Genomic DNA, 13,904 nt, shown 5'->3' on the forward strand with positions numbered 1-13,904 from the left:
TGGGGCAGAAACACTGTAGTCGCAAGTTCTCTTGTTCCCTGGAAATCTAACGGCATCATATGCGTGTTGGAAACAGATGGACAGCTTTTGATACAAAGTGGTGGATATGTTGCGTGGCTGCAAAAATCATTGTCTGAACAGAACGATGTTTGATAACCTTGTTGCATATTTAAATCAACATTTTCTTGTTGTTTACTTATATAATAATATTTTTATTGTTGGGGATATCAAAATCTTGTACCAGTCCTGATACAGACATTTCGATGCACTGATGATGTTTTACTTCACAAAGAAATGATTTACTGCTTTTGTTTAGATGCCTGATTGGCATTTTAGAAGATGATATTTGATGAACATAGAGATTTTTTTCTGGATTACATCTTCTTCTTTTTTTTTTCTTTTTTTTATGAGAATAAAAAGAAGATGTAATCCAGAAAAAATCTCTATGTTCATGCTTTTGTTTACTTTTAGCAAAGATTTGTTTTCCTTATTTCAAAGGAAATGTTAAGTTCTATGTGCAAACGGTTTTGTTTGGAATGGTTCTAGGTTTGGGACTGGTCATATTTATCTACGCCACCACAACCTTTCCATATTCATAAGACTTTTTTCAATACAGTGCTTAATAAGATTCCGACTATTATGATTCGAGTTCATGTCTCATGTCAGATATTCACGAGAATATGATCATACCCAGAACCACCTTTGTACCGGAGCAGTGCCATAACGAAATCAATGTCCAATGTTTTCAAGAATCTGAAGGAATAATGTCGCCAGATAGCATGACGTTCCTGGTCTCGTGCGACGTCAGCAGCAGTGGGCATCTATAATATCTGTAATGAGCCCCTGGTCCTTCCTCCAGGACGACACTTGACCGGAAGTCAAGGATTATGTCTTAGGCATCACTGCATGCCAAGCGTTTTGACCTTAAAGGAATATACCTTTCTGGCGATATTGTTAGACTAATAGCAATCTTAAAACCAGGGGTTAAGCCAGACAGCAAATACGAGGAAAGAGAACGAAATTAAGAGCAAGAGAACGCACGCGTGTGTGTGTGTGTGTGTGTGCGTGCGTGCGTGTGTGAAAGAGAGGGGGTGGGGGCTGACGAAGAGACAGACAGACAGACTGAGAAAGAGAGGGGAACAGAACGTAAAGTACTCAATTCTTCATCGTCCATCCGCCGTTATTGTAAAGCCTGATTGTCGAACAGAAATGCGTCAAATTCAGTTTTCACAGCAGGTGTTCCGGGCAAGTTCCGGCGGCTTAGCCTAGTGGTTAATTTGGCTCAAACAAGAACACACATCGACCTGCATATATGTAAACCGCTATTTTGTTTATTCTTTAACACAGCACACGGCAATATTCCATCAACATGAAAGCAGTCTCTATATAAACGGATCTGGACCAAACAATACGTCGAGTATCACCAAAAGCAATGGTTTACATAACTGGTATACGATGACATGCATCAAACAATCACTGATCATAAACCCGATCCCGTCAGTCGTCTCTTACAACTATCATAACTTTTTGAAAACCTATTCAAATCTGGTTTCTCACAGGTCTAAATAGATATTGCAGCTTTTTCCATGAACACTAATTGCCTGGGAAAGAATTATCTACAATGTGGCAGGCATGCATATATCAGTTTATGACTGATAACAATTTTAATAAATAAAACGACAGAAAATGTCCATATTTAGATTCATATTAATAACTAATGGTCCGGCGGTACATGCGTCAACTAATAACTAAAAGTATCACATCAGATTATATATCAATCAGTATTGGAAAGGTCACTGAAACGCAAAAGTATACTGTTTCCCTTTAAAAGGCAAACATCTCCCACGAGTTTTCTACACTATCACTCTGTGTAGCTTCGTTGAAAAGTTCCCAGATAGCATTCCGACGTTGGCCCAACGTTGGCCCGAGTGGTTAGAGCGTCCGCCCGGAGAGCGGAAGGTCGCGGGTTCGATCCCTGACCGCGTCATACCAAAAGACGTTAAAATATGTTATTTGTTGTTCCTGCCCGGCGCTCGGCATTAATGGGTACAACAAGGACTTGTCGGCTCGGAGTCAGTATAATGTGTCTGAGTGGGGTATTCATACTTCACTGCGTCATGGTATCTCAGTGGCATAGCACTATAAAACCAGCTTCAGTCTGGGCTAGTACAAGCAGCCGCACATACACAAACACACGCATGCACGTCGTCATATGAGCGAAATATTCTCAAGCAGGACGTTAAACCCAATTTCACCTCACCTCACATTTGGTTAATGCTGATTTCAGCCATGTTCCGTAAACATCACTTAGGTGAACGTATAGGTGTCTCTTAAAGGGTACCCATTCTGGTTCGGCCCCATACTACAATCGATTACATGCACCATTAGGATGACACTGAAATGTATGTATACATACCGCATTATAGCAGGCGGTGATCAGGTTATCCGGGAAAAGATTCCTGCAAGGAAAAGAATATTGTCATTATGATGTCACGTAAAACGAGTAACAAGAAACAAGCTAAGCTGCTGCTAATGTCATCTCCAAATTATATGACAGCTTTCATAAACTATAAGACCAAATGCAATCATTATCGTCATTACGAAAGTTAGTATTATTACTCTTATCAGCGATCGTCACCGCCATTGTCATCATAACAAATTATGTGAAAACACAACCAAACCCACACAACCCTATGCCAGCATCATCATAATGCAAAACGGAACAACATACAAAGATATACTGGAATCCGATATGCATGAGTGCCCTGACATTTTTATATCCAGTTCATGTTTGGATAAATCAAGAAAAACAACTTAAATATCGACACGGATATTTAGTGCCTCGATTTAATAATGAGTGATAGATTTAGGCAGAACACGCAAAATGTCCCAGAATTGTGTACGTATTATCATGCCAAAACCTCTACATAGGACACCGATTTACATTTGCCTTGCCGTTTCTACATGGTTCAGTCATCTTGGGCACGTTCAATGAATGCCTTCTTTCATAACAGCTTACACAATGATACACGGGACTGAATTCAATTTATAGACACTTAAGATGATTGAAGGGCCATTTGAGGTCAAGGAACTACCGCACGTGGTCAAACGAGTTCTTTATCTGCGCATGAACAAACGATTTCGTGCACTGTAGTAAGTTTCCAAAGTCGACGACTAAAGTTTATTTCCATGGACAATAAGTGACAACGAGAAAGTTGTGATAACACCCTCCAAATGCCATTTCCAGCACAGAATACCGAACAGAATACATAATTGCACAGAGTGGACATAAACCCTATCTAATTCAAAATCAATTACATGCTGTGTATAAGTAGGACTAGGGGATTGCTAGCGTGCTCGGAACCACGGTGTATAATCCTCTTATTGCTGTATAGCGTGAACGATGGGACTTTTGTCTCTATCCCTTGTAATCATTACGGGACATGCACACAGCTCAAACAGCTGACGTCTCCTGCAGACCCGTTGTCCAAATTTGCCCAGACTGATCACTCGCCGACGGTGCACCGTTCTTGAAGGACAATGATAAGTTGGTAAGCCGCTGCTTCAGTATGAAGATTGTCTGACGTATTTCTTCTACCTCGCTACACACAAGACAAAGGAATTTCCTCACGTTACTTCAAAAACTCGACAAGTAAGAAGGTGTTACCTCAATAACTCAACATATAAGAAGGTGTTACTTCAATAGGTCGACATATAAGAAGGCGTTACCCCGATAACTCAATATGTCCTAAGAAGGTGTTATCTCAATAACCCGACATGTCCTAAGAAGGTGTAACGTCAATACCTCGACATAAAGAAGGTGTTACTTCAATAACTCAATAATAGCATGTTTTAAGAACACGTTATCTCAATGACGCGACATGTCCAAAGAAGGTGTTTCATGAATAGCTCAATATGTCCTAAGAAGGTGTTATCTCAATAACCCGACATGTCCAAAGAAGGTGTAACGTCAATACCTCGACATAAAGAAGGTGTTACTTCAATAACTCAATAATAGCATGTTTTAAGAACACGTTATCTCAATGACGCGACATGTCCAAAGAAGGTGTTTCATGAATAGCTCAATATGTCCTAAGAAGGTGTTATCTCAATAACCCGACATGTCCAAAGAAGGTGTAACGTCAATACCTCGACATAAAGAAGGTGTTACTTCAATAACTCAATAATAGCATGTTTTAAGAACACGTTATCTCAATGACGCGACATGTCCAAAGAAGGTGTTTCATGAATAGCTCAACATGTCCTAAGAAGGTGTTATCTCAATAACCCGACATGTCCAAAGAAGGTGTAACGTCAATACCTCGACATAAAGAAGGTGTTACTTATAACTCAATAATAGCATGTTTAACTCAACAAGTCGACATATCCTAAGAAGGTGTTATCTCAATAACTCAACATGTCCTAAGAAGGAGTTATCTCAATAACTCAACATGTCCTAAGAAGGTGTTATCTCAATAACTCAACATGTCCTAAGAAGGTATTACCTCAATACCTCGACAGGTAATAAGGTGGTAATTAATGACTCGACATTTAGTTGTTCTCTTAAGTGTTATCTCAATAACTCAACATGTTCTAACAAGGCGTTATCTCAATGACACAATATGTCACAAGAAGTTGTTACTTTCAACACTCGAAATGTAATAAGGAGTTATAATTTCAAAACTGCAATATGTTACTTCCATTATCTGACATGAACAAGGTGTTACTTCAAAATGTCGTAAGATGGTTTTACTTAAGTAACTAGTAGTATGGCTAGGTTGTTATATAAAAAATGTGTAACTTGTTAGAAAACAAGTGAAAACTTGTAACTGTACACTTCGCTTCAAGTGATGCTATGTTGTACACCTATACACTGAACAATGTTACATATTAACTCAGAATAGGACGGTGTTATTGAATGGACCTGTTACGTGGCTTATACTACTTAAGTAACCCCATATATCACTTCGAGCGATGTTATTGGACAAATCCATTATTTGATTCAACAGAATGCTACTTAAATAACCCCATATGTCACCCGAGGCATTGTAATTGGAATAACTTAAAATATAGCCGTTTATCTATGTATAGAAGGGTTGAGATTGTCGGTGATCCATTCACATCCCCTCCTTTGCAGTTTACTGAGTTACAATAGTTGTTTTAGCATGTACAATGATTGATGTAAACAAGAACACATCGTACACGCTCATCATGACAACCTGAACAGTATTAAGGACCAGAGATAGTATAGACCAGGTAAACCAATGGCTGATATCAAGAACAACCACGTCATCGAGGGGTGATGACGTACAAATAGCACCTGATAGCATCTGATGATCTTTCCACACATGTGACCGTACATAAACTACACACAAATCGTTCTATGGTCAACTGCATCTGAGCATAAATTTTGGTGAACGGGTTTTCAATTTCATAATTGTCATTAACTTTTGCCTATGCGATTACGGCAAACGAGCACGGGTTTCCGGGTCACGTGGATGATTCTCTGCGCAGAGTATATTTCCTTCCTTGTGTCAGGATCCGACAATCAGGACATTGAATTATGGTTGTTATCGTTGGCATAGCAGCACCATGCCTGGATCCAGGCTTTTCTCAAAAGAGTACGTGTACAAGAGCTGCGACTCGTTTTCGCCTTCACCCCACTGTCACACTCAAAGCTGCGACCAACTCGGTTCACTTACTCCCCAAATGTAGTTCTAATATATGGCAGAAATGCAAACCGAAACTATTCTTTTTTATAAAGCTAAAAATATCAATACATGCATATTCAAAACATATCTACTGTTTTTGAAAACGCTCAGTTACTGACGTCCTTATGTTGACACCGGATGAGCTGTACGTCTCTTGTCACACACACACCGAAGTTGGATCTAAGGAGCAATGGGTGTAATGCTGGATTGAACCAGCGTCTCCTTTGCAGTCAAATCAGGACCAATGTTGAGTATGTTGACGCTGATGACTTTCATTCAGTGTTGATCTCAGCAAGTCGTCTAGGTCTTTAACAGTTGAACGTTTTGCTTAAACACACATGCCACTTCTTGCCCATGTTTAACAAGAAAATAACAAACGCGTAAAACGCTTATAAGTTATTCTTGAAGAGTGCTTGTCCCACATAGTACAGATTTTATGACTAAATCCAAAGTGAACTAAATTAAGAACATCGACCCTATTGCTTCTCGTGATCAGTGATGAAAATGCTTACCGGTACTGCTCTGATACTCATCAGGCTCGAGGTATTTATTCAAGAGTATGTCTTATTGATCATGATGTCATAATGGTTTACTGATTCACAGAATAAACATCACAAACACTAGTCAAATATTTGGTTACATTAACACGGCAATGTCAACTGTTCTTGGAGTAATTGTTTAGTCAATAGAAACGTTCTCCGCGTTCTGTCGAGTCGGGCTATTATCTACGAGTGGTCGCTGTGAAGGTCTCGACACAACACTGCCATATTTGTATAATTAAGACCTGCACCTACCCTTTTAGTTATCAATAACCTGAGTTATGTTAAGTACCATTTAGTGTAGGGTTCACTGGCTGTTCACGTCACTGTATTACCTGGAAGGATTCGTGTTTAAGAAACAAATGTAACCCAGTGTTTTTTTTAGTATACATTTGACATTTACAAAATATGAATTATTTAAACTTTTAAAATTCGATTTCAACGTGTCACAAAATCCTTTGTCTAGGTGGTTCAATTTTATCACATATGTATCCTTCTGTAATGAGGAATCCACTTTCATTTGTATCACAATCGAGTTTAGAAACACAATAATGTTTTTAAAGACTTTCATATGAACTAATTGGTCGAAACAATGATCTTAAAATCATCTCCAATATATCATTTCCATGATGCTCTATATCCATAGCGTGTGGTATCGCCTACAGGCGTCAGAGACAGTTCTTGCGAACATAGGAATACAATGTACATCACTTTTTTCAGAACGGTATACATATGCTGGAGAATGTCTTAATACACTGTCACTTCACGAGGGGTATTCCAATAAATCAAGAATATATGTGGAAAATAAACACAATGAGAAAGTCGTCGTGTCAGGGAGAGCCTCAGTCACAGAGACATCAGACGTTGATTCCATAAACTGCCTGCGGTATCCGAGGAAACAAAAATGCTATATATAAATATGAAAATTGCAATATCTAATGTAGTTATCGTAAATATATATTACTACCATAAGATAAATTAAGAATGTGGTATGTTTAGCTTAGATCAAGGAGCGACATTTTTTCATTGGGTCTATCAAACCGAACCATCAATATCGGCAGTGCAGAGTCGTATAAACCCTTGTGTAATGATCCGTTTGCCCACAGATCAGAGATTGCGCGGTGTCGACCCTTTCTCAGGATACGACACTTCGCGAGAATCGATGAGAACTCATGAGATCCCGCGAGCCAAAGCTACAGCGCCCCCTGTCTGTCAGGCCCCGAACTATCGAGCTCTGCCACCGATACCAGATCGTGAGAGCGATCGACTGGGTAATTTAGTCGCCGAGCGGAAAGGGGGGTTTTAGTGAATTAAACAAGTGAAGGCGATAATGGTAACAAAATGAAGTGTGGGTCTTCCAAGGTCCGATTCAGTCTGTCTGTCGATATATTTAAGAGTTCGGGGTTCCGCAATGGCCGGCACTAGCATTTTGAGGGCCGCGGTTAACATACGATCGCCTATCTCCTGTCAGGGAGGGAGCAAGTTTGGATTAACACCGCTTTGATCAGCATTTCACTGACATTTTACTCACGCTTGGCGGTTATCAATATTGTGGAATGAACTACGGCGGTTATGGTGCCGGCAGACCGAGCATAGTATCCAGGCTTGAGTGACTGAGTGTTTGAAAGTTCTTAAAGCCACAACCAGTTAATTTACTGGAGACGAATTCTACTCCAGGGAGTAAGATGATTCAGGAATTGGAACCCACGATACTGTCATTGCTACTATGTTCATTGAATTGTGGATCCTTTTACCTTGTAGTAATTCACAGTTGAGAGTTTATTGCATGCATTTTAGTCTTGATTAACGGTGTTACAAATTGTTTGCTCAGTACCGACTTCATCATATCAACAATACAGCGTATCATTATTGCAAACCTTTCTGAACGCAGATACCTTACTCCACAACCACCACCCCCCACCCCACCCCAGGTTGCGTTGTGCGTTTGTGATGCATGATAGCGAAATAAACATGGGGGGATAATTCTTCTAAAAAATAATTTGGTTTTAAGCATGGATGCTTCATTGTTTGAAGCTATAATCGCGGTGTTCCATTCTTCGACTTTTCATCTCAACTTTCCTTTTAAAGCAAATGGTAAGTGTCTCAGCAGGACAACAAATATGTTCTGCAGGTGTTGTTGTTCTACATTTATACTCTCTAAGGCAGATGATCATGACATTTGAATACACACTGACCGGTTTAAAATATAATTTTATATAACATGGTGTAAAAAAATGTGGTGTATCTTAGCCACATCGTGACGTCACACATAAAAAGGTTACGGCCAAGAAGGTAGCACCCTAGGTAAGCATTTAGAATTATGACTCTCTAGTCTATGACGTTCCGTACATGCCATAGTGGTCATCTCAGATGAAACCTGTGATTGATAGCATAAGCGCTTTCGGGGTTTTATGTGACGCCGTCATTAATGTCATTCCCCCATGTGGGGTGTGACAAAAATGAGACACCTTGGACCTATTCTGATGAGACTTGTCATTTGACAGTATGTTCATTCTTTTGTACTGATAACTTGTACCACAAGGTAATAATAATACGTAGGTATGAATAATATTAAGATATTAAATACTATCATCTGTTATGTTGCCCTACACCAATGTTAATCGGGTGCTACGTTATTCATGTCGAAATCTATTTCTGCAGGTTGGCACTTAACGTGATAGCTGTCATTTTGAACTTTAATAACAGTTGAAGTATGTACCCTTTGTAAATAGTTATTGTGACAACTACAATGCACTTCAATTCTTCGTCATAAATAACTACATCCAGTTGTCAAATCAAACTCAGTGATATTCACATACGCCTATCAATAAAGCCAAATAGCAGTTTCTTCTTGTTATAAAACATATCATTCAAGGAGCGTATAAAACAATCGAAAAATGCGCTCCACGGAGGAAGACGTTGAAAGAAGGCATACCATACGAACGGAAACGCGACACTGTAAACAATTCAGAAAGGTCTTTCTTCTTCAAATCCGACGACAAAAATAACAGTCGTTGAACAATATCTGAATACAGGCTTTTTGACGGTAGCTCCATACAGCTTAAACCTTCGGTAAATAAACAGCGTCACACATCCCAAGCATTTATAGGCAGTAATCAATCTTATACATAACACAGAATCTCAACTAATGCAAATACCTTTACTGAATGATCATGAACCATCTCTTAAGCTCTTGTCAACGGCCATCTATTTTCGGTGCTCTTATACCATCATTGATAAAGACAGTCATTCAAAAAGCAAAGCTCTTCTTCCATCGACGTCAAAGACGAAGTGAATCCAATGCACGATATCATGTTTGCACAACGCAGTGATCGGCAGATCTGCTTGTCTATTGCGTCATTTCCGGCGTTCAATTTCCGGTGGCTATATCGTCTTTGTCACCAGAAGACCGACGTCTAGGAACAAGCAGATACGAGTCTTGAGTAGAATGGTAAACACGGGAATCATGTTTGGAGAGGTTGACCCTTGAATCAAAGCTAGAGCTGAGAAAAGCGGTATTGAACGTCAGTGCAAGGTCTTAAAACCGTGTCAACGAAATACAAATGTGTCTTTTCAACGCAGTGCAGTGGCAAGTGGAATATTCAAAATGGCTTTCTGTCTCTTTATGTTCATTGTGGTAAATAATGGATACTTTATGAGTAAATTGTTACCTGCTCTTGTTATATTACAGTATTAATTTAGGTAATACTGTGCCCATATCTGTACTGATAACAGTTTCAATATCTGTTCGCTTTTGTTCTCATTCCGCGTAGTGTCCATTTGCCGTATGACTGACTGACTGAGGTTGGTTTTACGCCGCTTTTAGCAATATTCCAGCAACATCACGGCGGGGAACACCAGAAATGGGCTTCACACATTGTACCCTTGTGGGGATTCGAACCCGGGTCTTCGGCGTGACGAGCCAACGCTTTAACCACTAGGCTACCCCACCGCCCCATTTGCCGTATGAACATCTAACACAGTTGAAGGTGTATTACAAATTCTTATATATTTCTTTTATTCATGTTTCTTCAAGGAATTATGTTTTTCAATAATTGCATTCTTAACATTTACTTCTTGCTCGAAGATGAATGAGAATGTCACTGAAAGATGCTTCACAACGAAGTACATGTGACGTATGTGGCCTCACCTTTGACAAGTACTAGTGAGTTTGTTCACACTTGCCTATGTTCACCCAGCAGAAAAGGGTACCCGGTGGGATACATTATGTAACTATTAATTTCTTGCCCCTAACAGGCAACTTGGGTTATCCGGGGTAATAATAATCAGACTGTAGCTCTCTGAGCGCGCCCCTCTGTGCCGCTGAAGTCATTACAAATGCCCTTATTATTATAATTATATTTTACCATAAACTGTCACTGGTTATCTTTACGAGTACTACTCGGGATTCACGGAGGACATTGTAGTTGTGGTTGTGGTTGCTCTCTACGCGGGGCCAAGTGGCACTCCAATGTTTATCATCTATGCCAATCCATCCATGAATTTCATCATGAACATCATAAAAAGGCACTGGCGTATGTTTAAACCAATACGTACCACAAGAGTGATGGTTTTAGTTTGTAATTGTGAATTGCCACTACACGTCGAGCAACATACAAAACTTCTGTTTGTAGCGTCAGTATTGCTTAGGGTACAAGTTAGAGGGATGCCACGAAAGAAAACGCCACGCTTGAAATCATACTGCGCGATGCTATAGCGTCATATAAACTTTTGGTTTCGTCACCAACTGGCACCACCGTTCCTAATACAAATCGTGGGACTGATAGAGCAATATATGTTAACACATTTCTCGAACACCTGCAGCTGGTGTCATTGATTATCCATTCGTACTGTCTCCATCACTATTGTGTACTTTAACTTTAAGTTTCAGTACTTTTAAGTTTCAGTATCAGGATATACTGGAGACTGAATCGTCTCTGTCTGTGATGTTGCGAATTCAAGATGTCAATGTCCGTTCCAGAGACTTAGGACATTAACCGAGATTCTTGTTTTTAACCGATACCGACTTTTCGTGCACCATAGTCACGACACTTTTTTCAGATAACCAGATACCACTGTTTAATTGATATCATTGTAACGAGGGGAATGTCGTTAGTAGGTGAATTGTATTACAGTTCCGCCTTAAGCAACATCCCCTAAAATGTTTTCATCATCAAAGAAAGCTCGAATGTCGGTGGACAACGATAAGCCTTATTGCAACTCACTTAATACAAGTAATTTGATACACGTCCGTCAGTACAATTCACTTAATACAGCTGGTGTACAACTCACAGATGTAGACGGCAAACGCTTTGTTAATCAATTATTGTCAGCGTAGAATGTTGAAATATCGTTGACGCTATAAAATCAAATAATGGATTGTGAAATAACTAAATGTCTATCATTAATGTCCCATATAGTTAGATTTATATCCTCTATATTTGTCATACTCTTCGACTATTACTTAATCATCAATCACGAAATACTTGTTCGTTAAGCACTTCAATCACGTCATTCCGTTAGGTAAGAACACACAAAGCACCAAGAACATGTTTATGATCAAGTATGTTTTGATCAAGGTGATTACCTCTGAATAAATACAATTAATAGATCCAGTGATCGATATGTATCTGTGGACGAAAAGCGTTACAGATTACTGTGGATGACGGGACAACAGAGATGTGCTTCGCAATGCAAGTCTCATTAATGTGAAGAACTGTCAAAAGTCATATGGCGCAACATATATGATAAAAAATAGTATAAACATCAGGATCAAATCAGCCAATTGCATTGTGCCTCGTCAAAGAAGATATGTCAAAAGTCATATGGCGCAACAAATATGATAAAAAATAGTATACACATCAGGATCAAATCAGCCAATTGTATTGTGCCTCGTCATAGAAGAATTGTCAAAAGTCATAAGCCACAACATATATGTCAAAAATGGTAATATTAACATCAGGATAAAATCAGACAATTGCATTGTACCTCGTCACAGACCTCAATAAGCACATACTTTGGGCCTGCAAACAGTACGTTCAAGCGACAATCTACATAACGTTGGGTAACAGTATTAAATATCTTTATTGACAAAGAAAATGTGGTTGTGTGATTGTGCTGGAATTGTAGGTGTGTATCGTGTGATCACAGAATTGTTATTACTGTCATTGTCGTAACATAATGTTGTTTTACGCCACTTCCAGCAAATACATGCAGGTGTTTACCAGTGGTTGATGGCATGAACAACATACAACTGCCTCTGTCACAGGATTGTACACATCCGACCCTTCGAGAAGTTGGACCACATAAAGACTGCATGGATACTATCAGTAGCACGGCAATGCGAAGTTAAACAAAATGACATTTCGAGGAATGTTCTGCGAACAATGCCAACAGTAGCAGCTGTAGATTTAGTAGCATAAACAGTACAAACATATGCTGACGTTGCCGTTGTCATAGTAATAACAGTAGCAACAACAATCATAACACAAGCAATATCGGTAACATACATCCAGTCAGTTTTGGTCAAATGGTAACATCAAATTCTAAACGTCCCTCTTTGCATCATTTTCCTCATTGATGAAGATCGTTATTTAATCATAACAAATACAATTTTTTTATTTCCAAACTTGTAAACCTCATCCTTACACAATTGTAAATGTCTTGTAAACCTCATCCTTACACAATTGTAAATGTCTTGTAAACCTCATCTTGTAAATGTGGATTTTTTCCAGTGTGTATGCTCCAATACATGTGTCTATGACTTAGAGAGTCTATAGAAAATCCCTATAGCTGTACAGGATGAATCAAAATAAAAGCGTTACAGATCGGGTCCGTAGAGCTGACGTGAATGTTTAATCACGTTTTCTAAATGACTTCGGCCTCTGGAGTGTCAAGCGGAACTATTTACATTTCGAAAATCACGTGTGCAGTAACGACCACGGTATATGCTGGTAAAGTCACCACTGAACACGTGTTAAAGTTTTTTGCACTTGAAAACCACCAGACAATGACGTCGAAACCGGTAAGTTAAAACCAAGTTATTCTTGGCAGACGGTGGTATTGGAGAATGAGTTTTGGAATTATCAGAGCGGTTCAAAGAGCCGTTGTAGCATCTAGAGTTGACTGTATCACAGGCCATAATATCCCCATTACAGTCACACCTTTCGTGTACATCCAGTACACAGTCTGTTGTACATGATGAATGCCACTAGATCCCTTGTGTATGGCGATAATTGTACGCCAGACGAGTTTGCAATGCCTGGCCAACCTAGGCCTATATCTGGCAGGGTACAGAGGATTGAGCGCCATCGGCTACACAGCTGTCTGTGACAAGACATCAGTCGTAACTATCAAATCCCACAGTCGCTATTGAAACGTCCTCAGGAGCAAATGGAAGTGGCTGGAGTTTCTAGGATTATTGGATGTCGTGTTAGCATGGGGGTCCTGAACAGTGACCAAGTATCAAATGATATATATACTATCACAATACCTTCCATTGCAGTATGCACACATTCCAGTTTCATTTAATCTAAAATAGTCTTATTTAATAATGTATACCGCATGCGAGGTTAAAGAGATAAAGGGTATGAATTAGCAATGACAAAGAACCCAGATTGAGTAAACTTTGTAACAGATTCCATTTGGGAAAGGG

General features: G+C 39.4%; 1 protein-coding gene across 1 annotated transcript in view; it reads right to left on the reverse strand.

Annotated features, from left to right (window-relative positions):
- The window catches only part of LOC124261278 (excitatory amino acid transporter 1-like), a 98,109-nt gene that overhangs the window by 35,070 nt on the left and 49,135 nt on the right, over nt 1–13,904 (reverse strand). Inside the window, exon 2 of the mRNA XM_046695588.1 lies at nt 2,417–2,459. Within this exon, the coding sequence (XP_046551544.1) occupies nt 2,417–2,459 (43 nt within the window). The remainder of the gene's footprint in view (nt 1–2,416; nt 2,460–13,904) is intronic.

The sequence above is a fragment of the Haliotis rubra genome, unplaced genomic scaffold (assembly GCF_003918875.1).
Source record: "Haliotis rubra isolate DU_JTF1 unplaced genomic scaffold, ASM391887v1 Scf794, whole genome shotgun sequence".
NCBI lineage: Eukaryota > Metazoa > Mollusca > Gastropoda > Lepetellida > Haliotidae > Haliotis > Haliotis rubra.